We start from the raw sequence: 26,389 nt of genomic DNA on the forward strand, positions 1-26,389 counted from the left end.
AAGAATTTACTTTGAATGCGGATACATAAACCTACATTGCCAACATTTTTGTATTTGATCTGTGCATATAATTAAATTTTAACCGACCGTCTGACCGATGACATGTTTGGGAAAAACTAATTTTGTTAATATACCGACTGGGGAAGTCCCTCGATCTTACAGAAAATCACAGCTTAATAATAGTACTTTCATGCAGTGTTGTGTTCCTGTGGTGAGTAAGGTGATGACAGCTCCTAGGGGGATCGGCGGTATGATCGGCAAAACCGTTCCGATGCTTCTGGTGCTGCAGGTTGTACGCTTGTTTGCCGACCTATTTCATCTCATGATCACCATCACATCAGCCTAATACAATCCACTGCTGGACATAGGCCTCCACAAGTTCGCGCCAAAAATGGACTGAACTCACCTGTTTGTCATGAATGTGCCGACCTATTTGTACATATAAATAAATAAATATATGTATGTTTTTGTGAATTTACATCCAGTCTTCCGTTACAAAGTTAGAAAAATTTTGCCTGTGTTATAGGATAGGTGACAGTAAATATGATATTTTTTCTATTTTGATTTTGGGACTTTTTACAGCTGCGCTGAAAATGTCAGTCCCTTAATGCCCTATATCACAAACTATATTTAATTCAACTAAGGGTAAATATTTAGACCTGTTAATATAGTTTCTGAGGAGAATAACAGAAGTCGATCCATTTATATCTAGGACTTTTTATTGGTTTGTATTTATGTTTTTATGTAGGTATGTATGTATACAGTTTATTAGTCACGAAAATTTTATTTTGTCTTCACAATTGTCTGGTCCTGTAGATGATAAAATCCAGCCGCTGTTACCTTACTTACAACCTTACTTACATTTTATTACTAATAGAAATCACACAACGGTGACTACGTCTAGATTTAGTCATAATGTTAATAATAATACAATAAGACTGCATTATATAAATATATGAAAAACATTCATTATTAATTTGGTCTATGAATGTGCGAATAACTATGATGATGTAATATCTGTATTATAAAAACGACACAATGAGTCATCACTTTTGACAGGGCTTTATAAATCAAGTTATTGATAGATAATATTACGATCTACCAACTCAAATTAAAATTGTTTTTACGTTAGAATGTCAGCGTATTGTGGAAAGAATATATAATAATAGACCTGTATTGCAAGATGCTGATAGGTTATCTGAGATATAAAGGTATCTAAAGCTAAAGTTTTATAATATACCTACTAGCTGACTCGTCAAACGTTGTCTTGCCGCTAAACGCTATTTAAAAACTGAGGTTGGTGGTAGAAGGGTGAAAATTTAGGGTTGTGTGTATTTTTCAACGCTAAATCATAATAAAATAAAAAATAAATAATTTATCAAAAAATTAAAAAATATATATTTAGCAGTGTTAGGGGTGGTAGTCCAGTCCTTAACATTTAGGGAGATGAAAAATAGATGTTGTTCGATTCTCAGACCTACCCAATATGCACAAAAAATCGGTCATATATTAAAATAATAGATTCGATTGTAAAAATGACGAATAAAAATCCAAAAATAAATAAATAAATTATGGAACAAAAGAAGTATAAATCAAAATGAAACGAAAAACTTATTTAATGATTTTTAAGAATCATACAGACTTCGAAAGCACTTCTGTTTCATATTTTTACAATGTATGTATTATTTGATAATAGTTAATATGAAGTTACAATTTGGAATGTTAATTCTACTGATAAGAATCGGTGGCAACTTAGAATTAGGAACTAGTTTAGTTCAAAAACAAAGTTATGGGTCCGTTTCTAAGTCGTCTGAAAGAAAAATAGTTACTTTGGGATTCTTTGTAATATGCAAATTTGGTCTTCAACGTTAAATAGAATTAGCAAAGCCATTAACGCATGTATAAATCTTCTGGAATCAAGATCAAATAACGCTTGATCAATTTTAATAAATCTAACTCGCGTTAATTCTCTGTTGACTTTTAATTTATTCGTTTCCTGTTTAAAGAGGTTTTGCTAATGATAACGGGTTGTTCTAGTTTTAAGTGTAGGAGTATTTGGTTAGTATAATTCTAACGATGCATGTGAGGAAGTTAATCTTTGAGGTTAGATATAATTATTTAATTATATTCGTTTGGATTAATGATTTCCAATCTATGAAAGCAGCAAACGATTTCGCCAATGTCACTTAGAACTAATAAGACACGGGGAAGATTTATAGATGTGGTTGAGATTACAATCTCAAGTTAATTTAGAAGATATTTATAATAATAATAATAAACCATTTTATGCCAACTAAAGATATTATACATGGCAAACCTTAATATTAGATACATGTAGTGCAATGAGCGATCATATCACTAAGTAGCGATCTCTAGATATAATGATATACGAGTTATTAACTTCATATTATACTAGCTTATGTCCGCTACTTCGTCCGCGTGGAAAAGTTACTTTGGGCTAGCTGGGGAAACTCTCAAAAGGAAAAAAAAAAACAATTTTGAAACATTCTTGCTCCGCTTTTATTAGTTTTAGCGTGATGATACACTGAAAGTACCAGTAGTTCCTGAGTTTATCGCGTTCAAGCAAACAAACAAACAAACTCTTCAGCTTTATAATATCAGTAAAGATTAATGTATTTGTTGATTTTTCCAAATTCAATTCAAATACAGAATTACTTTAAATACATGATATTAATTAATGGTAAAATTTAAATTTTTAATTGTCGTATACAAGTCGTGTTTGAGTTGAAATAAATCTACCGCTGGTTTGGAATGCTGTTCGTTCTGAGAAGAATCTTATAAGAAAGATAATTACTGGACTTAACTTCATGATTATAAATAGAAAATGTGTATCTGTTTTACATGTTACGGAATTAGTAGGAGAGCAGTTGCTGTGAACGACACTATAAAGCTGAACAGTTTGTTTGCTTACTTGAACGCGCTAATCTCAGGAACTATTGATCCGATTTGAAAAATTCTTCCAGTGTTAGATAGCCCATTCATTGAGGAAAGCTATAGCCTATGTAATACTTTAATACCTTTTTTTACTTAAATCACCCTGGGAGAAACCGCGGGGCACATCTAGTTTATATCGTTACTTAATTTATATCGTTAGGTACTAACCTACGATACTAAGTTTACTAAATCCACTTATTTGAAAAAACTTAAAGGGTAGCATAGACACATTTCTTTATCTTATTTATTGTAAAATGTAATAAATCCGAGGATATAATATGAAGGGATGTTTACCGATTAGAGATTTTGAGTAACTTAATTTTGACTATTTTGATTAAGTTAAGGTTGCTTATACTGGGTACATTACAAATTCGTAATGTTAACATGTTATTTTTTTTTTGTTGCTTGATATTTTGCTACCTTAACTTTCTTTTATAATTGTCGTTTTTTTTTGTAAATGATATTATTTATGACTTTCGTTAAGTGTGTGTCACCTTATAGCGAAATAAATATTTTCATTTCATTTAATTTTATTTCTGATAAAAGACAGGTACATAAGGTATATCACGGCGGGCTCGAAGCATGTTTATCAAAACTGTTAGAAACATATATATTGTCTGTTATAATCATTTTAGCTTCAACTTAACAATCTCAACCACACTGATCATTCTCCTCCGTGTCGTTCCTATTCCACGCGACATTGGCGAAATTGACAGTGCTACCCTGGCACAACTGAAAGCCAATTAACCCAAGAATTGATTAACTAGGAACCTAATTATGTATTTATGTTACATAAATATTATTTACAATGTTTGCTTTACGTGTAAATTATCAAATTTATTTATGCTTCTAAGAGAACCCCATTCCATCGTAAACAAATGATTGATAGGTACCAAACTCTTGGTGTCCGCTGATAGGTACAGAGTTATAATAATAAACATCATTCATGCCATAAAGATGCCATATCGTTTTATTTTATAGCCTACAATATTTCTCAATAGACAGAACTTCTTACGAAAAAGACCTTTCAATTTAAACTATCACAGTACTTAATAGAAACCTAAAATTTTTATAATTATCCTAATCATGCAGTTACAAAATTATCCTGACATATAAACAAAAATAAGCTGATTTACGACTATGCTTTGATTTACAAAATACAGTTAATAAGTTTTTGTCGTTATAACGCGTTTAAATTTTTAACTCTAAGTACCTATATCCGATTTCGTGAAGAGAAGGCTGAATTTTTGGGGCTTTTAAGTATATTTACATTATTTATTTATTATTTACACTTCAATATTTTCAATTAAGTATATTTTTTTAATTGCTAATTTCCATTAAACCTTTTGTTCATATAGAATTTGCAAAGACAATACTAAGACATTGAGTCAGACAATTGATCTACGTACCTATAATCACGTAAACATACAACGCGTTGGCGCAGCATTCACAGCACAGGCTGTTGCGCTGGTGGTCGCGGGTTCGATCCTCGCTCACGACAGACATTTCTATTGGCCATATAGATGTTTGCCGTGGTCCGGGCGTTTGTGCTTGTGTATTGTGTGTGTTCCGGACCCCCGACACGGGAGTAAATCCTAATGGGGGCCGTTAAGTGTGAAGCGTATATTTAGAATAGAATAGAATAGGTTAGATATTATATATGAGCTCATGTACTTGATGAACGTCCTTGTTAAAATCATTTTAATAGTCCTAAAACTTGATTAATTCTCATTTCTATTACAAAACATTAAATGTTTAATAAAACGCCCATAAAAGACATATCAGAAATAGCTAAACAGTTGTTTATTACCTCGCCTGCTATTTATTGCGTAATTAAAATCTAGTTGAATGGCTGTTGCGAAATTTGCAACTCTTATGTACTCCTACTTTACTACTATATTTTCATCACATAGAGATATCTCTTAACAAAGCCATATAGAAATAAAACCGAGTGTTCTTTTGACCACACGACTGAAGTAAAACTTCTTTGGTTCCCTTCATTAGTACTGTAATATACGAAACGTAGCTCTCTCTCTTTCTATCTTTACTAACTTATACTCACTACTACTCTAACGTTCCCGTCACGCATTCACCAGCTTACTCCCCAAGTCAAGCGTACGTAAAGAAGTCTTAGTTCAAAAATTGTAACAATGATTATATCTGTAAACGAGAATATTTTGCTATTACAAAGGTAACAGTGATAGAAGCTTTCGACTATTAATGATTAGTACAGACATCTGATATAGTTATACTTTTACCTTAGGTATATCCGGATTAATGTAAAACTATATCGCTATGTACTAATAATAGTCATCTTCATCTTCATTACAGCCTATACAGTCCACTGCTGGACATAGGCCTCCACAAGTTTACGCCAAAAATAACGTGAACTCATGTGTTTTGCCCATAGTCACCATGCTGGGCAGGCGGGTTGGTGACCGCAGTACTGGCTTTGTCGCACCGAAGACGCTGCTGCCCGTCTTCGGCCTGTGTATTTCAAAGCCAGCAGTTGGATGGTTATCCCGCCATCGGTCGGCTTCTTAAGTTCCAAGGTGGTTGTGGAACCTTGTTATCCCTTAGTCGCCTCTTACGACACCCACGGGAAGAGAAGGGGTGGCTAAATTCTTTAGTGCCGTAGCCACACAGCACTAATATAGTTTTGTAAGCTTATTTGTCGATAACGTACTGTTTAAAACAATAATGATCACTAACAAATCATTGGAGTAGCACTGAAATTAAAGGATTATGCAGTTCGAATTTCGAAAGTTCGTTATGTGTTTAGTGTACTAAGACTTTTAATAGTAATTGATAGAGTTTTGGTTTTCTGAGTTGAATAAACGCTATATTGAGAAAATTTCGATTTTAAAAAGTCTATGTGCTATTCAGGTTGTTCAATTATCTTCACCCACATTTTAGTCGGCCTTATAATTTTTTGTGAAAGACAAACAAATATTGACCCACCCACCACATTGACCGTTAATTCACTCGTCTAAGATATTTTTTTATAATTATTATAAATATATACACTGTATCAAGAAGTGGCTTTAATATCTTTAAAGCTCTCAATAAGAGCCACATTAAAAGCTAAGGTTTAAAAGTAAATAAATGGAGCATAAAGAATACGGCTGGTTATATTAGAAGCTAAGATGCTTTGTATTCAAAACCGGATACAATTAATACATTGATGATTGAAAACAATTAACAAACAAAGGCTCGATATTTCAAAATAAAAATTAAGAAAATGTGTCAAATATCGTCGCAGCATATAAGAAATAATTTCGTAAGAAACGTTAAAAGATCCGTATCTATTGCCGATAGACTTCTTATAAAATATTCTTAAGCATATCGCGTTCAAACAGAAAATCGGTATTTAGAAAAAAAAATGCCTAAATAACCGTAAGTCCGCCAATTGTACCTACTGCACATTTGTAACTATAGCACAAAACTATGTGTACCGTGTAGTTTTGGTAAACAATAAAGTGTCAATAAATAAAGAAAATGAAATATTTGTCCGATTAATAATATTGATGTCGATTAAAAAATGCCATTAAACGCTAATATTCATGGAATTCGTAAATATACTTAAATTGTGTTCATGTTAAATGGAATTTAATTAAAAAGCAGTCATAAATCCGTATAAACGAACACCATTCCTAGGCGCTATTTAGTTTAAATAAATCTAGCTTCATTTGTATCTAATGCTCGGTAAAACGTGTCTCGCAAGTGCTTGAAATTCCTTAGATACGAGTAGATACCATGAAAAAAATTCTAAAACCCAAGCATACCAACCAAGTAATTTAATTAATTAATTTGAATAATTGCTGAGTGGTAAAAAAACTAAGATTTTTCGCTAGTAACTGATGTGGTATAATTTGATTGTTCCAAGTATATTCATCACTATCAAATATGGCCAATGAACGCACTAAACAATGTGATGCTATCGAGAAATTCGTTGACAAATATCGATACAAAACGATGGTCTAACTAAACCAATTGTTGAGAAATTTCCATAGTGTTGTGGTTTATTTAGATACAGATAAATTCCTAAAAGTAATTATCTGTATAAACTCACCACGGTATCGATAAAGAAAACAGTATTTTGATGTTAAAATTACATAAACATAGGAAATAAATTTACCGCCAAAACTCGTTTAAACTACAAATGTTACACATCATATAATAGTCAATTTGAAAGTTTATATCTACATGAAGTTTTAGCTCATACATATTGTAAAATTCTTATAATTACATGACGGAACTGTTTTTGTATAATAAATTATAAAGACGAGTTTGATTAAACAAAAACAGAAGCGGTGGACGATTCAAAGTTACAACGAATTTCGATTAAACTTAAAATGGCATTGAAGATTGCGTTAAAAGGTGAATGTTCCTGGCTTATTAGTTTTTATAAAATACAATAAATGTTTTCAAAGATATTTTGATCATAGAATTAGCGAAAACGCGTTAATAAATCGATAATTCGTTGGTTATATCAGACAGGAAAAGAAGATATTTAACTCCGCGAAAACTGATTCGAAAATTGAATCATGTCATCAAGCAAAAATCACAAATGAAAATAAAATAATTTCAAAACGAATTGCAGAACGCAAAAAACAGCTTACAAACTAACCAACTTACGACACAAACAGCTAAGTAAAAGGTCACGTTACCTAGCCATCCATTCCAGAACGCACAATACACTGGCGACTAACACTGTTTCAACACTTGTTCAATGTACTCTTACTCTCGATAATTTTCGGGAGAGAACGTCCGATGCACTACCGCGCTCACTACGAACTCTAATAAATTCCTTAGAGGAATTGTTCCCTGTACAGTCGCGCACGAGGCCCTTTGAGTTCGGTCGAACACTGGGTCTCGGATTGGAACTGGTATGGCGTAAATCAGTTTACGGTACTCTCGAGTGAAACTGTCGCTATCTTTAGCTCGGTTTTTTATCCTTATTTGATTACTACAAACTTGTTTACGATCTCGTCTCTATGTTAGCTAGTCCGGGGACGTTAATTGAGCTGAAGCTATGATCGGTATTTTAATTATTTGGTGGATGAAAATTTTATTTTACCTTTAATTAAAAGCTTGACGAAAGATATACTCTGGTCAGTATTTCTATTCGTCTATCGTATTTTCTTAATAAAAGAAATAAGTATAATAAATTATTGTCCGTATATTCAAAATGAATATTGTATTAAATAAATACTGAAACTAATATATTAATATATAGCATGTACTATTTTCTTCGATGCGGAGAATATCCTCCTGTATTGGTGCCATATATTTTCTTCAACGGTCAAAAACTGTTATATAACTATATAATAAAATAAATATAATATAATAAAATATCTTATATACTTAATATCTTAATACAGTAAGGAAATAGAAGTAACAAAATTCCAAATCGGGCTCAACGACTATCGGTAGCTAAAACATTAGCCACGTGGGATTATAAAATTAAGCATGCGAATGTACGAACGGCGGCGCGCGCGCAGCCTCCGGTCGTCGCTCGCAACCAGTCGGACCGCATACACTCCCCCCACTGTCAGCCCGCGCCCAAACTTACCACAGTCCATCCGAAAAAAATTGCTAAATACCCCAACCTACAGCTCAGAATCAAATGGCAAGCGAGACCTTTTAAAACATTTCCGAAATGACGGTCCTTCAGCGACATGCAGGGTTCTTTACATATTTGCCCAAACGACTGACATTCTCAACCTTATTCAGGTTAATTAAGGTTTATTTTAGCGATGTGTATTAAAGGAATGCATCCGAGCTACCGGGCCCCGCAATCATCGTTGAACTACAACAATAATATTTACTGAAATTCTTTAAATGCAAGCACTTGAACACGTGGCTCCTCGAACGGTCGAAATTAGACAGATACAAAAATATATCGGGTTACAGTAATTTGATTAGTTTTAAGCATTTTATTGATTCGGTAATAAAATTAGTAGGCAACTTTCTTTTGAATTTAAATTATTACGCTCATATGGCGTCTTAATGACGGCGTAAAATTTGATACTGTGAGAAATAAGAAATTTCTTGAAAGACAATTTCTTGCCTGACTTTTCTCATTCATTGTTCCTCATTGTTCTTTCTAATGTTTAGAGGTTCTAAATAGAGGGCTATTTCGAAGGAAATTCTGACCAAACTAAACCCAGGAAAAAATTTAGTTTGTCAAGCAATATAGAGAACATAAAGGTACTTAATAGACGTATTATATACTTCTAGCTTTTTAATATAGTAAAAATAATTTCTTTGTATTTTCCAAATTAATCCGGTGAATACTAGTCGTAGTCGTAATAGTAAAAAACTTTATAAATAAAGTTAATAATGATATTTTTGTGTACTCACTATTTTGAAGTCGATATCTGAAGGTGCTTTGATCTTTATTTTCTGTTTACCTGTTCGAACTGGAAGTTTAAAAAAATAACACAATTTTCTAACACTTTTAAAAAACTTAACTAAAACAAATTAAGAGTTTAATGAACATCCTTTTTTGCTCTGACATAATTTTAAATAAAGTATTCCATTCTATTTTTTTTTTACGTGAATGACAGGCAACTAACTAGCCAGTTTATAAAATGAGTATGTACACCTATACAGACTTTTTGTAAGTTTATACAATATATCTTACATAGTGGTGCGTTTGCCTTGTAGGTGCCTAAACACCGGCGGTTTGCGGGTTCGATTCCCGCTCGTGATGAATATTTATATTTGAACAAATACTTTTTTCCGGTTTGTGTGTCTGGCCTTCTGGAATAATGTGAAGTCGTCGGTCCCGGTTGTTATCATATACACCTGATATTGATCGTTACTCATAGTAGGGAATATATCCGCCAACGCGCAGTGAAGCAACGTGGTGGATTAAGCTCTGATCCTTATCCCACACGGGGATGGGGCCTATGCCCGGCAATGGCATGGCTGAACCGCGATATATCTTTGACACAGGTGAAAATATTTTTAGTTTTATAACTTCTAATTTCCTCAATTCGGGTTTTTTTTCTTTTTGACTATCTTTATTAGGGACTTTTATACATATGTACATGACAGTATACTTATCCTATACTAAAACTAACAATTTTAACATTTTTAAATAAACTAAATTATAATACTAAATTATTACTAGATCTTAACTTAATACTACTAATACTCTTGTATATATTTGGCACATTGGGATGTTGGTTCAGAGAAGATCTGATTGAACAAGCCGACTTCCAATAAATTCAGGCCTAACTTGGACACCAAATCTCGTCTGCTCCGTTTGTAACGATCTCCTTCGGGTCATTATTAAATTATCTGTTCATAATATTATAACAATATATTCTCCTTTTCAATGATTTGTATAATTTCGATCGTGGCTTTTAGCACTATAAATTCAAAAGGTTGTAAGTATAGATTGATATACGTATATGATTGATACTCTTTCACGCAAAAACTACAAAATCGATTGCGATGAAACCTGATACGCAGCTGGTTTAATTCTCGCTCGACGAGGATATTAGCATTTGTAAAAATACTTATTTCGTGTCTTGGCATTTATAGCGAAGTACACGTTACATCGTACCTCGAAGAGCATTTAAAGCTGTCGCTGTTACTATTGCCGTAAATGTCGGGAAACGACCATTACACATAGTAGAGAAAACAAGGAAATTCGGCAAATTAATACCGAACTGTAGTTGAGGATTATGTCAGATTAAAATCCAACCTTTTTTTTAGTTTTACAAACAGATTGTTTTCTAATGTTTACGCGAATTTTACTCATTTAATGAAACAACTTTTTTCTGATTTTATCGCGGTTTATTATTATCTTTTGATTCCCGACGTTTCGGATACTTTACAGCAACCATGGTCACGGGAGGACTTTTACAAACAGTTTGACATTTATAGACTTCGTCGGTTATGTCCAGTTCGTATAGCTTGAGATTCTATTAATACACCGGAGACAGTTTTGAAGAACTGCTGGTCTGAAGAACGAGAATGAAAGAAACTATTGTAAAAAAATGGATGCCGATAAACTAATATTTTATGTAGTACAAAGGGAATGGGCAACTAAAAGCCTAATTAAAAAAATACACCGTCCAAATTTGGTCATTTGGTAGAAAAAATAAAGAAATGGGAAATTATCAATAACAGTGAATTTAATTAGTTTTCCTTTCGACTTATTTCTGTCTGCTACACCTGTACAGTGTACGTGTATTTCAGTTAAAGACAATTTAGGAATTTTCTGTCGTTATGAGTGGTAAGTAATAGGCGAAACATATCCCCGCACATGACAAACATTTGTATTGGCCATACAGGTATTTGCCGTGGTCTGGGTGTTTGTGCAGTCCTTGTGGATCTCCCCACCGTGCTTCGGAGAGCACGTTAAGCCGTCGGTCCCGGTTGTTATCATGTACACCTGATAGCGATCGTTACTCATAGTAGGGAATATATCCGCCAACCCGCATTGGAGCAGCGTGGTGGATTAAGCTCTGATCCTTCTCCTACATGGGGAAAGAGGCCTATGCCCAGTAGTGGGATATTATAGGCTGAAGCGTATGTTGTTATTATTATGAGACACTTTTTTATTTACCTATGTACATTATCAATTTATGAAGTTAAAAACGCACAAATATTTTTTTAAATCGTACCAATACACATAGAGGAAATGGTCGAAACAATAAGTTTAAAATTTCTGTTAAGATAATCCATAAAATATATTCCTGTCTTATTCATTCATTAAGTATGATCTCTCGATGGAGTTCATTTGTGGCGAATAGAACGGTGCTGTCAGCGCTCAGGGACCGAGTCCAGTTACGACTGTACGTGGAATTTTTAGCCTGTTCACCACTGAAGCGACGTGACATAGCGTCAGACAGGAAGAGGAAATGGTTTCAATGATATATCGATAATCTTATTCATGGAATTGAAGGTAAGAGGTGATTTATGGATTGTTATTAATTACATCCATTACTTACCAATTGCCGAGGTTTTACAGAATTTTTAATGGATTTCAAATATTGTTCTTTTGATCTGCGTTAGTCATTAGTTGGTTGTCTTTTTACATTTGCGCGATGTCAGACAAAGCGTCGACAAAACTCAGAGATTACTCAAAACGAATATTATATTGAATTTCATATTCTGTACATTTAATGTAATATCAACCTTAGACTATATTAACTTTTATCATTTGCATTTCGCTTTTGCTTCTATCTGTTACCACCTAATGGCGTCTATAAATCTAGTCATCTCGTTTACAATTGAATACATTTATGAAACAGGTATAGTTAACTTTTTGAATAATTTCTTCGCCGTGAATATAAATTGACTTGAATTATCTAGAAAAATCTATACATTTTATAACACGATAAAAAGTAAAGATTTGTTCATCTGTAATCGATAAAATCTGAAGTCATTTAATGATTGAAAATGATAAAATCTCATGTAATTAAATGAGTATTTAACAGCCTGCATTTATTTTTATTAAGTTGCTATAAGATATCTTAGACTGTCAAATATAAAGCACAGACTATAAATAAGTAGGTATATTATTGTATTAAAATGGTATTAAACGTGGGCGACACAGCAATATTTCGTCGCATTTTGTCGCCATTTTCTAAGTACCAAAGACAAAAGTTGAAATTAACTATAACAAGATTATTACTATATTTAATTAAAATATTTCTTCTGCAGATTTTAAGCTAATTAGATTCGATAAGAATTTAAAATTCACCATTATGTTTAGAGATCCTTAAGCCGTAATCTCTCGAACATGTCGTATTTTTGAATCTGATCTCATATTCTGCTGTTTAACAGACTGATGCATCGGCTGTGTTCTTATTATAAATCGTTTAAAGCTATTTAAATGGAAGCATTTAGTAACATGAGATAACAAAATCTTTTTAAATATACCAATCTAAGGCTAAAGAAATGTAGGTACCCCAATTTGGTAACTTAAACTTAGAAAATAAATTATATAAATATTTTATTTATATTTCTATGTATATTATCAAAAAAATTACCTATAGCAGTCGAGTCGGCTGTTACCTATAATACAAGCATTAAGTTGCCTACCGTAGGAACAGACGAAAGGAATAAATATAGGTATTATATAGTCGTTGGTATAATTAGTAGACACACCACACTACACCTTTAAAGAAATATGGGACACGAATTTCGTTACAATTAATTTTATGAAAAACTTATAACAGTACGACTACATCACAATAAATCATAATATCTTCACTTATAAAACTAATACTAGGAATTGATAAAACCATGGAACCCAACCAACGCTCTCAACGCTCACTCTTAACGAATTATTAATTAACTTGAAGCCATTTATATCAAAACAGACGCCCAACCGGTAATCTTTATCTGTGAATGTTTAATAAAAGTAATGTAAACATGTTCTTTAAAAATTATTCGCTTGTCACCATCGGCATCGGGCTTGTTACTACTGATTGCTAAGGACTATGGAACGGGTAAATATGATTTGTTTTATACTGGTAAATGTGTTTTTAACTATATGTTTTTTTATTACTTTGTGGTACATTATACATGCATCTACTCTTCATCATCTACATACATCTTAATCTTCTGTATGTGTGTGTATGTGCGATTTTATGTATTTGTATCTATCTACTTTTGCACTATCCCTCACTTTGTTTTTAATAATCTCCTTTTACCTGGGGTTGTCTGGAAGAGATTGCTTATAGTAATAAGACTGCCTTTGCATGACGTCAATGTAACTACCTCTTGTTAAATTTAATTTTTGTGCTGCAGTTTCTCTTTTTTTATGTAAAAGTGTCTTACTATATTTATGTAAGAGAGTAATAAATAATTAAATAAAATACATTTTAGTTGTTGGTTGTTCACTATGTAGCTGACTTAAATACTATCACTATTAATTCGTTGCAAAGCTATTTTAAAACTATGATATCTTCTTAGATGATATTTTTATTCAAAAACAAATTAACTTAATTGTGATAAATAACGTATTTTTTGGACAAGGATTAATAGTGTTTTTAGAACCACCTTCGTAAATGATGCATTATTTTAGAACAAACTTAATTATTATAAAAAAAAAGGTTCATCATCATCATCACAGCAGCCTTTCGCAGTCCACTACTGGACATAGGCCTCCACAAGTTCACGCCAAAAATGGCGCGAACTCATGTGTTGTGCCCATAGTCACCACGCTGGGCAGGCGGGTTGGTGACCGCAGGGCTGGCTTTGTCGCACCGAAGACGCTGCTTTTTCAGTCGTGTGGTCTTCAAACACACTCGTTTTTTATTAATTTGTTCTGTATTATTCGCGATTAGACATAAAAAGACCCTTCCCGAGGGAACGGTACTGAATTAAAATAAACTACGTATGCAGCTTCTTATGAACGCTCACAATACCAAGAATCTTTCAAAGATAATGGAATACATTAATTATAGATTTGGCTTCAGTAACAATTTTAGAATGACATCCAAAAGTTTTTTGGAGATAACTCCTTAAAAATCGATTTTCATACAAGGCCCCGGTATGAAAAAAATATAAGGAGTAAAATATACTGAACGAATGACCTCGTTACGTTTGACGTAACTCCATCTCATCTCGATAGATGGCGTTTTTGAGTAATTTATACCATTTGATATGGTATTAATCTTTTTCTTAGACGATTTGAAGGAGTAAACTCCAGTCGTGCGTCGGATCTGACACACAATTTTTATCCAAATAACTTAAAATTGCAAGTAAAGGTTGTAGTGGTCATAATAATAAGATTGATTGAAGAAGACTGTGATCTTTTTGCGATATGTTCTTCATACTACGACAAAATCAAATTATACCGTTAAATATACCGAGTACGTAAAATAAACTTACACACATAGAAACTCGTAAGTCACACACATACACACGCACACACGCGCACGCACGCACGCACGCAAGCACGTACCACGCGCACACACATACACAAACACACCTTTAAAATCATTACTAATGGGTAGTCGATTTAAAAATACCACCGGTCTCGTTGAAGAAGCATTTATAAGTTGATGTTATTTCCCCATTAAACATCAAGACAAACGATATATATTCTATAGAATATTGAATATGTCCTGTCATAATTGCGTGAGCAGGATGCAGGTTCATTAACATTTTAATTGAACCTCGCTAATTACTTTGATTGTGTTTACTTTAGCTGTAAAGTAACTTCAGTATATTATGAGCTGTACTTACTTGATTCGATTAGGCGCTATTTATTACAAATTTATATCTTACTGACTTCTCTTTAAGTATCAAGAAAAATCGGATCGCTTTTATCGTGTATATTTGTTATCTGTAATAAATATTTAAATTAAGGGTCGTTTTTTTATATTGCATATTTTTATTTGGACACATTTTTGTAGAGTACCTCAAAGTAGTTGTGAACACAAATTACTAATTTTTAATTCGCTGTTAACTGTTGTGGTTAACAGCGTTGAGTGTCAATAATAAAAACAAAATATAGTACCAAAAACTTCTTTCATACTTAGGCTCGGTTTCTACATACAAAAAACGATTAGTTTTCTTTACGAACCGTTTACTAATAAACTTAAAATAAAACAACAAAGTGTTACTGGATAATGTATTTAGAACAAATATCTTACCGACAGATTATAAATTACTATTAATAATCCGAATGTCACAGATACAAAATATATATTAATAATCGAAATAACTTATGTATATACCCACTCACTCAAATGCTTTTTATAGGTATTTATCATTTCCCTATCAAGAAGCGTCGCCGTAAGATATGCTTTTGAAATAGTTTTACAAAAATTTTGTCATCAATCAACTAAACATCGACAGCTAACCGTTTATTAAGGGCGTACCCTATCTGAATGACCTCGCGCGTTTCAACTCGCTTGACCGCCCTCTTCCCGCTCTTCACCTGACAACTTTTACGTATTTAAGCGCGTGAGGTAAAATAAGACATCTAGCGGATTTGTTGCGTATTATTACAACGCGCAATCATCAATCGATTTTATAGGCCGAGAGTTGATAACGCAAACAGATTAAAATACCTAAATATATTTTATTTATAATTCACTTCTAAATATATGTGAATACTAACTTTGCAAATTATTTAAATACGCTACAGAGTTAATTTGCAAATAGGGATGGACTAAAAAGAAATACCTGGATATCTATTTGTTGGTAAGTAATTTAATTAGTATAGATGTGCTGATTATAGCTTTGGCCGACTAGCCAAATAGTCGATTGTAAAGAGACCACTAGTCAGCGGGCCGAATAAATTAAAAAAAATCCTACTCTTTTTAACCGACTTCAAAAAAGGAGGAGGACCGTATATATTTTTTTATGTATGTTCGGGGATAACTTCGTCGTTTATCGACCGATTTTGATAATTCTTTTTTTTTGTTGGAAAGGAGATATCTTAGGTGTGGTACCATGATAAGTAAACTAGGATCTGATGATGGGATCCCAGAGAAATCGAGGAAAACTCGAAAATCCGCATAACTTTTTAATGTACCGATTTTGACAATTTTTGATTTAGTCGAAAGCCGATGTTTATCATGTGGTCACATTTAAATTTCATCGAGATCTGATTACAACTTTTGGAGTAATCTTTGATAATGCGTATTTACTTGACTAATTTTTTGTCTACCTGCGTTTTATTACTTGTCGATATAACTGAAGTCGGTTTTTTTTCGTTTGCCTGCAAACACAATTATTATATTGAGTACACATGATTAAACATACACTCATTGATTTAAAATTGTGATTTTTATTTTTAAATATGAATCGGTTACATTTTTGCTTTTATTTGAGTATATTTCTTAAATAATGTGTTCGGATCAATCAGTTTTTGAAGTATGCAGTCAATATAGAATTTTGTCAACTTTTGTTTTATTTCCTTCTGCCAAAAATTATCGTCTTTATTAATAATTTCGATTCTAAGCGATTCATTTTCACTGCCCCATACCGCATATATACATTTTTTGCTTTGTGTTACATGTAATTGACCTTGAATTTGGTAATACCAATTTTTGTTAATGTGGTATTGACCATTCTTATTTATTTTCCAGACGGTTATTTTTGTCTTCCTAATAGCTTCGTCTATGCCGATTCTATGCGCTGTAATGGGACATTTCACCTCAATGAGATGACGATGTTTGCCAATAACCTTGTGATTGTGGTCGTATGTATTTTCAGTGAAACTAGGCAAATTTATAGCTGACAACACTTCTTCAAGTTGTGACCGGCCACATCCTATTGCGATGGTACCAGCTACTGCACATGCATTCAAATTTAAATAATTGTCTTCACAGATATCATTTTCGATTGTAAGAGTTACGTTATACATTTTACACTGAAAAGTAAATAATGATATCAGACTATTTTGATTTTCTCCTGTTAGTATTATATCATTCGATGAATACGCTAGATGGCCATGTTTACAAAAGTTGAGTAATTTTTGAATTGAGATATGGCCACAATCTTCCTTCCGACGTGTTTATCGGATATAATTTCTTCCGGTTTCGTAGTAATAGTAAACTGAAATAAAAAAAATAACTGAATCGAGAACAAAAAGTTGAACACATATTTTATTTGTTTACCAGAAAGAAAATGTGAAAGGTAAAATAATACAGTGATAACTAAAATGGAAATACCTCTTTTTCTTCACTTTCTAATCCCTGACAATAGGTTGAATTAAACCCATTAGTTGACTCTGCAAACTTATTCTTATGTGCCATAGGCGTAGTTAAATCTAGACCTTGTGGCACTTTTTTGAAGGTAGTCCTAGAAAAAAATATACATTTACTAAGATAATAACATATTTTACATTTTGTACACATTGAATTAAGATAACACAAAGACACATATCTACACACACATCCACGCAAACAAATACTAGTACACTTATTGCTGCATTTTTTTTGGTACTATATAGGTATGTTTGACACACTAAAACATACATTCATAAATAATATACATATACAAATACTTTATTCGTCGATTATAAGTAGGTCTGTCATTTCATTAGATAGTATGAATAAAGACAAAAAGAATACACAATATAACATACATACTTAATTACATACACACATACATATAACACACAAAACTTATACTATTACGTAATCGATGCCTACGATTAAAATGTCACTTCCTGGCTAGGTACTCATTTTTCATTTAAACTAATCCTAAGTAAAAAAAGGAAATTAAAAAAAATAAATAAAAACCGACTGCATAAAAACTGAAAAGAAAGATAAACAAGTCCAGTACTCAATCTAGATTCCTATACTGAGTACTGGACTTGATTTTAAATCACTCACAGCGATTTAAGCAGTCGGGTTCACATACCGATTTACTTTTTTTATAACCGCACCAAGTCCGCAAAGCCCAGTCAGGAAGTGTCTAATAATGCGGTGTGACTCTTAGCATATTTTACTTACTGTGTGACATCGCAAGTTCGAAGTTGACAATTTTCTGAAGTTAAATCTTGGTTTTCTATATTTCCATCGAGTTGTTGTAGTACCTGTCTTTTTCTTTGAGCTCTGTAAATAAAATAATAAGATGATTATTTATATTGTAAATTTTAGTAAATTTAATTGATATTATATTAATTTTATTAATACGTTCTATTGTATTGTAATAAACTTACAATACAATATAAAATTACGATAAAAAATCAGTACGTAATTAAGTACTTACACTGCGATTTTTATTTCCGTGAGCCTTTGTTGCTGATATCATTTCACTTTTGATACTTTCGGCATATTCAATTTACACAAGTAAACAAATAGGTAGTTATTTCGTCCTTTCGCTCGCTTATAAAACTAAATAAACAGTATTTGCACAAGCAAATAAGTAAATGCGTCCTTTCGTTCACTTGTAAAACTAAAGTGTCTACAGTGTCCTATCACACAAATGTCAAAATTGTGGGGTCAATAAAAATAAAATAATAAACAATAAATGCGCGCGCGTCGCATCAAACGACACAAGCTCCTCATACAACGGCCGAGAGGCGAATGCTCCTCGTCGCCCGCGCAGACACCCGCTTGCCCGGTTTACTTACGAAATTCAATATTACAGATTTCTCAAAAATTATCTATTTAATTGAAAAATTGGCAGACAGTATTGAAGAGTAATGCATTATTCACTACTGGTTAAAGTTTCATGTCTATGCGTTGCATAATTAGCGAGTTTATACGGATTTTAGACCAAGAAAAGCGTTCACGAAAAATTCATTTTCTCGTGATAAGGTAAATTTTTCAATATATCAGTAGACACAATTACAGATCAATTATCAAGCTAAAATATTGTCTTTAGAACTTTATTGTTTATTCAACGTTCAAGCATACTATAAGGAATGTAAAAACAGTAAATTCGGCCGGGTAGCCCCTTAAGAGGATTAGTCTCGAAATTTCTAGAATTTTTTTAATTCTCTTATAGAAGCCATATAGTTATAAAATCATATTTTAAAACTTCAAAATAGCTAATAAGTACAATGTATGATAGACAACATTTTTCATTAAGACATACGTTATTTACGTGTTTCTTCAATATTATTACGATTAAACATACGTTTTTAAAAAGAGCTAATTGCTTAAAAATCACATTTGGAGCACTAACTTAACATAATTTCATAATGTTTAAAAGATTATTTACGAAGTCATACATATATAGACATAGCGTATGAAAGCAGAAGCTTAAAATACTTGTATGTGGAACATGTTAATGTGAATAAAACATGTTCCACTAAAAAGGAAAGAACGGAACCCTTATAGGATCATCTGTTGTCCGTCTGTCTGTCAAGACCCTTTTTCTCAGCAACCCGTGGAGGTATCAAGCTGAAATTCATATGAAATACTCAGGTCTACTGTCCCTTGAAGCTGTGAAAAAGTCAAACTTTTAAACCAACGCAATAAAAAGGTGCAAACGTTTATGTTGCAAATTTTCGACACTCGCAAGGGAATCAAAACCTACAGGATACCTCCCGTGAACTCAGTATCTCGAAATTTGGTATGAAATAACTTCTTCACAGATAAAGGAAAATTTGCGAATAGCATAAATTTTTAGTTACATCATATAATAAAAATATTTTTAATAATTTTGTTTGTACGGAACCCTCGGCGCGCGAGTACGACTCGCACTTAGCCGTTTTTTTTTGTTACCTTAGCTTTTTAATAGGTGTACCATAGGTTGTAGGGTATGTCGTGTGATCTCGTTTAAATTTGACCGACATCTGAGGAGTACTTTTTGAATTCTCTCTCATAAAGCGTATTTAATTGACAGTTTTATCGACTACCTTCGTCGTATTACTTTTTGATGTAATTGCAGTCTGTTTTATTCTTATGCGAGCACACACTTCGCTAATTGATCATATTATCAATATTTTTTTAAAATTTACGTCCAAAGTTTAGTTAATCGATGACACAAAGCACAAAAAAAAAATTAATAAAATAATTTTAACGGATAATATTACTAAAAAATATAAATAAATTATAAAATAAAACTCGTGTATCCGTTAAAATAACTTTATTACAATGTACAATTAGCGACAAAACTAGATATCACACGTTTTTAAAAGAAAAATCGCAACAATTCCTTAAAAAAAATTGGAAGTTTTGATGCATAAAATAAAGTTGGTTAGTCAGACAGCGACGCTAGCTACTCTATTGGCTTAAGACGACTATGACTCCGACTCGTAATTGGTGTATCAAATCTTCTTCAGTACTCTGGAAAAAAAACGTTTTTTAATTTTTAATTTCACATACTTTTCTTTTTCTAAGGTTTTTTCTAAGGTAGGTATATAATTTCTTAGGTTTTTTCTCAGGTAGGTATTTTTTTATCATTGAACATTTGTAGCTTAATTTTTTTTTTAATTAATGCTGATTCGCTCACATTTATGAATGTATAACAAGACAATTGATGGTGGATAGCATCTAGCTATTGCACGAACGTTCTGCATTGCATTAATGACCCTTTTGGCCTTTTTGTTGTTTCCAGGTCCACAATATAGCATAGCATATTGTTGAGTGTGTGTTTAAAATTTACTACAAATAATTTTATTTATTTTTATTGAGGCAGGACACAGGATATATTATACTCTGTGGCTACGGTACTAAAGAATATAGCCACCCCCTCTCTTCCCGTGGGTGTCGTAAGAGGCAACTAAAGGATAACACAGTTCCGCTACCACCTTGGAACTTAAAAAGCCGACCAGTGGCGGGATAACCATCCAACTGCTGGCTTTGAAATACACAGGCCAAAGATGGGCAGCAGCGTCTTCGGTGCGACAAAGCCAGCCCTGCGTCACGTTGTTTTTGGCGTGAACTTGTGGAGGCCTATGTCCAGCAGTGGACTGTATAGGCTGTAATGACTGAATGACAGGATATATCCTGCTCAAAATCTAGAGCATCCCGTCTGGAGAATTGCCTCGACCTTCCAGAAGATTACAGCTAAATATCGGTGCTCTCAAGCAGTGTTATGTTCCCGTGGTGAGTACGGTGGCCAGAGCTAATGGGGACGATCAGATATAGGGTCGACAATGTGTTTGCGATGCTTCTGGTGTTGTAGGCATCAATAGGCTACCATCATGTAAATGTTTACCATCTAGTAGGCTTTACGCTTGTTTGCTAAATTAGTCATATAACAAAAATAAATAAATAAGTGATAAAATACCTAAATTTGTTATTTCCTAGCCTGCAGCGCATTGGAGAGCCAATCCATCGCTTGGTCCAATCCCTCGCCCCTTACTGCAGAAGTCTTGAATATTTGAAAAGTTCGATCACGGAGGGCATCCAGACCCAAAGCCTGGTGTACTTCAGCCACTGTTAAACAACCGGCCATATCCTGTTTGTTCGCTAACACCACTAGTATTGCATTAGCTAGCTCTTCTTCCTGGAAAAATCGTAAAATACATATAAATAATATAGTTTTTAAAGTAACTTTTATTCTATCGCCCCAAAACTTTTCGTTCATCTATCGCATGTCGCAAATGTTCAGCGATATTTGTGTGTTGTGATCTGTGTATTAATGTAAATGTTTTGTTCACTAAAGTTTCACTGATATCGCGGTTTCATAGAACCACATAATTCTTTTTTTATTACAAAAAAGTTTATTATTGATTATGAACATTAATAATTGCATATTTTTTAAAAAGTTTATCAAATTTATAAATTTTACACAAACTTTATTTTTGGTAATGGGTAAATCATACAAAATTTATATGAAAACGTAAAAGATTTACTTTATTTGGATGATGTCTGAAATAAACCAAAATTGGGTTTCAATTAATATTACTTACTAGCTTTTAATTTGATCAGTACTGATATTGATATTAATTAAAATGTTTGGACAAAAGTAACACCGAAATAATTCTTATATGGTAAGAAAATTATGCAAAATTAAAGGTTAACTAAATCAATTTGTAACTGATAATATGATATATCAATTTGATAATATAATGTCACTGATCAAAATCTTAACTCTATAGGAAAAAGAAAGAAAAGAGAAAGAGATTCGGGATAAGTTTCTGCCAGTGAAAGTCCCTTCAAAATCGGTCCAACTGTTTCAGAGATTAGCCGGAACAGACAGACGGACGGACGGACGGACGGACGGACGGACGGACGGATGGATGGATGGACGGACATGTACCTTGTATACATCCATATGCACTTTAGTAAAAAGCGGTTATTTTAATATTACAAACAGACACTCCAATTTTATTTATTTGTATAGATTTTACTTACTATTTTCTTTCTTCTTTGTTTTATTAGATATCTTTTTTAAACTTATCAATATAGCATTCTTACACAGGAAAGTATTCCTAAATAATTCCTAGTAGATACAATTAATTATATCATAGTGACTAGATTATTATAGAAGTCTATTTAAATTGTTTAAACAAATTATAAAGTGATACATTTTGTTTTGTGACGGACTTCTTGACTGAGTTCTTGACTGATTTGGGTTTTTGTTTTTTCGACATTTCATTTTGCATACTTTTTCGACTTTCAGTATTAAAGTTTTTTGATTTGGTTATTGTATATTTTAATTTTTTTTTTTGTAAATAAATAAATAATTTAATTAAATAAATAAGGCTTTCAAATACACAGGTCGAAGACGGGCAGCAGCGTTTTCGGTGCCAACCCGCCTGCCCAGCGTAGTGTCTATGGGCAACACACACGAGTTCACGTCATTTTTGGCGCGAACTTGTGGAGGCCTATGTCCAGCAGTGGACTACGATAGGCTGATGTATGTGTGTGTGTGTAAATAAATAATTTATTATACATATTTAATTGACTTTATATCTTACTATCTAATCTCTCTGTATAACACACAACATTAAAATTGGTACACAAAAGTACAATAGAATGAGAGCCTTAGAACCACCTTTTTTGTAAGTCTGGTTAAAAGTATAATATACTTACTCGTAACATATGTACTAATTCATCTTTAGATATTCCTATCCGATCTCTGTCGGCCGAGTCTACGACGTATATTATTGCATCTGTGTTCCCGTAGTAACACCGCCAGTATGGTCTGAAAACATACAACAGATGCTGATGATTAAATTATTATTTTTAATACCTCAAGAGTAGGTGATAAGCATATGGACAGCCTGATGACAAGAGGATGCAGTAGTTTTGTCGACCCTACCCTAAGTTGACCAGGAGCTTTGTCATTTTTTTTTATTCTACTAGGTTGGAAAAGAAGAATATGGTCCATATGGTATGATAAGGGGATACCGTTCTTTATGAACATTTGCAAGCACCTTGCCAACCCTATCTATCCCAAACCCAACCCAGGAGATCTTTGTTACTCACTACACGAACACAGCACAAGTCAATTATTATTATTAGACAGTGTTATTAAGCGGTTATATTCTGTGAGGTTGGTATTTCCTGCTGTGACGTACTTCAATAACAATCTATGATTAGTTGAAAGATCTCCGTGAATGTGTATTGCCTATTATGAACAAATCAACTCCTCTTCAATGCCATCTATTTCATTACAAGCAAACAATTTAACAGTTGTTCAACTAATTATAATATGAATGGCTGACGTTACCAACTTTGTTTCCTCAGCTATGTTAATCTGTATAGGAAAGAACTAATGGCTTAATCTTAATAAATAATTAAGTAGCCTATGATGTTCTTTAACCTCTTAACTACAACTATAACAAAAATAATGTCGATTCCTGACTTTATGAAACATAGCATGTATCTACTGGGAATTATATTAAAAGATAAAATATTCTTGTTCTATTCTAGACCATTCTATATTTAGATGTGTTTTAATCTGAGGTACAGAACAGCAGAAAATATCCTGCTTAAAATCTGGAGCAGCCTTACTGGGGAAGTACGGTAAGGTGACTAGAGTACCACTACTGTGTCGCTGTGTCGGCAATGTGCTGATACACTTCTGGTGTGATACATCTGGTGAGTGAGCCGTACACTTGTAGTATAAAAAAAAGTTAATCTAGATTAAAGTCTTTCTAGCTTAATTGAGAAAATTTTAACATTTATGATAGAAGTAAATATCGACACCCGATATGAAGAACATTGTAAATAATGAAACAATGTTTTCTAACTATACCATCAAGTTGATATACTACATTATTGGAACTGTTTATACAATGTTTTTGAACTAAAACAATCATACTCTTAATTATTGTAACATCATTTGTAATGTTAAGTAAATATTAACAAAAGAAAAAAAAAAATTATTACATACACAATTGTATTGTAAAAGTACAATGTAATGTTAAAGTCTTTTATTTTTGATAAGAATATAATTATGTTCATATTGTAAACGTTTATAATACTGTAATTTTATTTACAATAATTGTAAAAAAAAAATAATTTTATCATAACTGCAGATGAACTTCATTTTGGTGACCTTATAAATATTATTACTTCCTCTGAGTTACAGCATGATGTGATTCATCAGCTTCAATTAAGGAATTTTTAGCACAAAAAGGTATGGATCCAGTAGAATTATCATGATACAGTGTATCTTATAAGATTTTTTTTTTAATTTCTCATCTGATGGTAACCTTTTAGACTTTTGCAACACTAGAAGCATCGCAAGCGCGTTGTGGACACTACCCCCAATTCTCCCTAGGATCTTTGGTCACTTTACTTACCACAGGAAAACAACACGGCTTGAAAACAGTATTATTATATTGTTTTCTAATGTTTACGCGAATTTTACTCATTTAATAAAACAGGACTCCTCCCGTGACCATGGTTGCTGTAAAGTATCCGAAACGTCGGGAATCAAAAGTTAACAATAAACCGCGATAAAATCCGAAAAAAGTGTTTTATTAAATCAGTATTATTATGCTGTGATCTTCTGTAAGGTCATGATGTACTGCCCTAGTCAGACTGCTCCATATTTTGAGCAGGGAATTTCCTGCTGGCTCTACTTCAGTTAGAATTTTATAATTTTATTTGGGTTAAATTATTATATATATGAGAGAAGTATTTCAAAGCTGATAAATAAAAGTTAAATTTATTTAGAACCTTAACTAAGAATGTTTGTTGTCATTTCTATGAAACAACACAATATCGTTAAAATCTAATCTAATCGTAATCCGAATCAAAATATATTACACATATGGGTAATATATTCTTGTGTTATCAAGACTAAAGTTTGTATACATACCTAATACTTGTCTGTCCACCGAGATCCCATACTTGAAATTTAAGATTTTTGTACGTAACTTGCTCTACATTGAAACCTATCGTGGGTATAGTTGTCACGACCTCACCAACTTGCAATTTGTACAAAATAGTCGTCTTTCCGGCACCGTCGAGACCAAGGATCAAAATCCTCATTTCCCGAGCGCCCAACAAGCCTCTAAAGTAACTAAATATACCGCCTGAAATAATTGTTTACATTACTTGAGATTTTTTTTCATTCTGTTTGGTAAATATTGTTACAATTAGAAAATTTACTCACCCATTTTACTGTGATAAGTTTAGCCTACAATAACATTAGTTTATATAACTAAGGAATGTTTATATGTCTCCGCCGGCACATCCAATATGTTAAAAATAAGTTAGTTGCCTGTTAAGCACTTAAATAGGTTATTTACACACGTTTAAGGCTTTTTTAAACAACATTAGTCGTAAATTGTTACTAACCATTTGACGTGTAAGCAAGCACTCAAAAATGTTGCCCTGCTATGTTTTGTAGACTAAAAATTCAATTACTCGACAGCAATATATTTGCTTTATGACTTTATCTTTAAAAATTTTAACGTATTTTAGTATTTTTATAAAATACAAAATACCAATAAAATAATTATTCTTAGTTAGCGTATGTTTTTTTTTAATATTCAATCTTAAAATACGCTACGTCTCTACGCTTTATTCGTGTAGGTATAACAAGATGATAGAGAATTTTCAAAATTATGTACAGTATTTTA

The 26,389-nt window shown here is 32.6% G+C and overlaps 1 protein-coding gene and 1 long non-coding RNA gene across 3 annotated transcripts; both read right to left on the reverse strand.

The window, feature by feature from the left end:
• Positions 1-17,681: 17,681 nt before the first annotated feature.
• LOC123670002 lies at positions 17,682-19,123 on the reverse strand. Its single transcript, XR_006745849.1, has 3 exons — positions 18,661-19,123; positions 18,402-18,503; positions 17,682-17,745 (listed from the first exon to the last, which is right to left on the reverse strand). It is a non-coding gene; the product is annotated as an uncharacterized LOC123670002 (long non-coding RNA).
• A 1,349-nt stretch (positions 19,124-20,472) lies between these two features.
• Positions 20,473-26,142, reverse strand: LOC123670488 (ADP-ribosylation factor-like protein 1). Of its 2 annotated transcripts, none has more exons than XM_045603981.1 (5): positions 25,921-26,142; positions 25,624-25,840; positions 23,385-23,496; positions 21,634-21,852; positions 20,473-20,687 (listed from the first exon to the last, which is right to left on the reverse strand). In XM_045603981.1, the coding sequence occupies exons 1-4, from the start codon at positions 25,922-25,924 to the stop codon at positions 21,643-21,645; spliced, it is 543 nt and encodes a 180-aa protein (XP_045459937.1). In that variant the 5' UTR covers positions 25,925-26,142; the 3' UTR covers positions 20,473-20,687; positions 21,634-21,642. The 2 variants fall into 2 exon arrangements, with proteins under 2 accessions (XP_045459937.1, XP_045459938.1); XM_045603982.1 differs by having other exon boundaries at positions 26,106-26,140.
• Positions 26,143-26,389: the final 247 nt, after the last annotated feature.

The sequence above is a fragment of the Melitaea cinxia genome, chromosome 4 (genome assembly GCF_905220565.1).
Source record: "Melitaea cinxia chromosome 4, ilMelCinx1.1, whole genome shotgun sequence".
In the NCBI taxonomy this organism is placed as follows: domain Eukaryota; kingdom Metazoa; phylum Arthropoda; class Insecta; order Lepidoptera; family Nymphalidae; genus Melitaea; species Melitaea cinxia.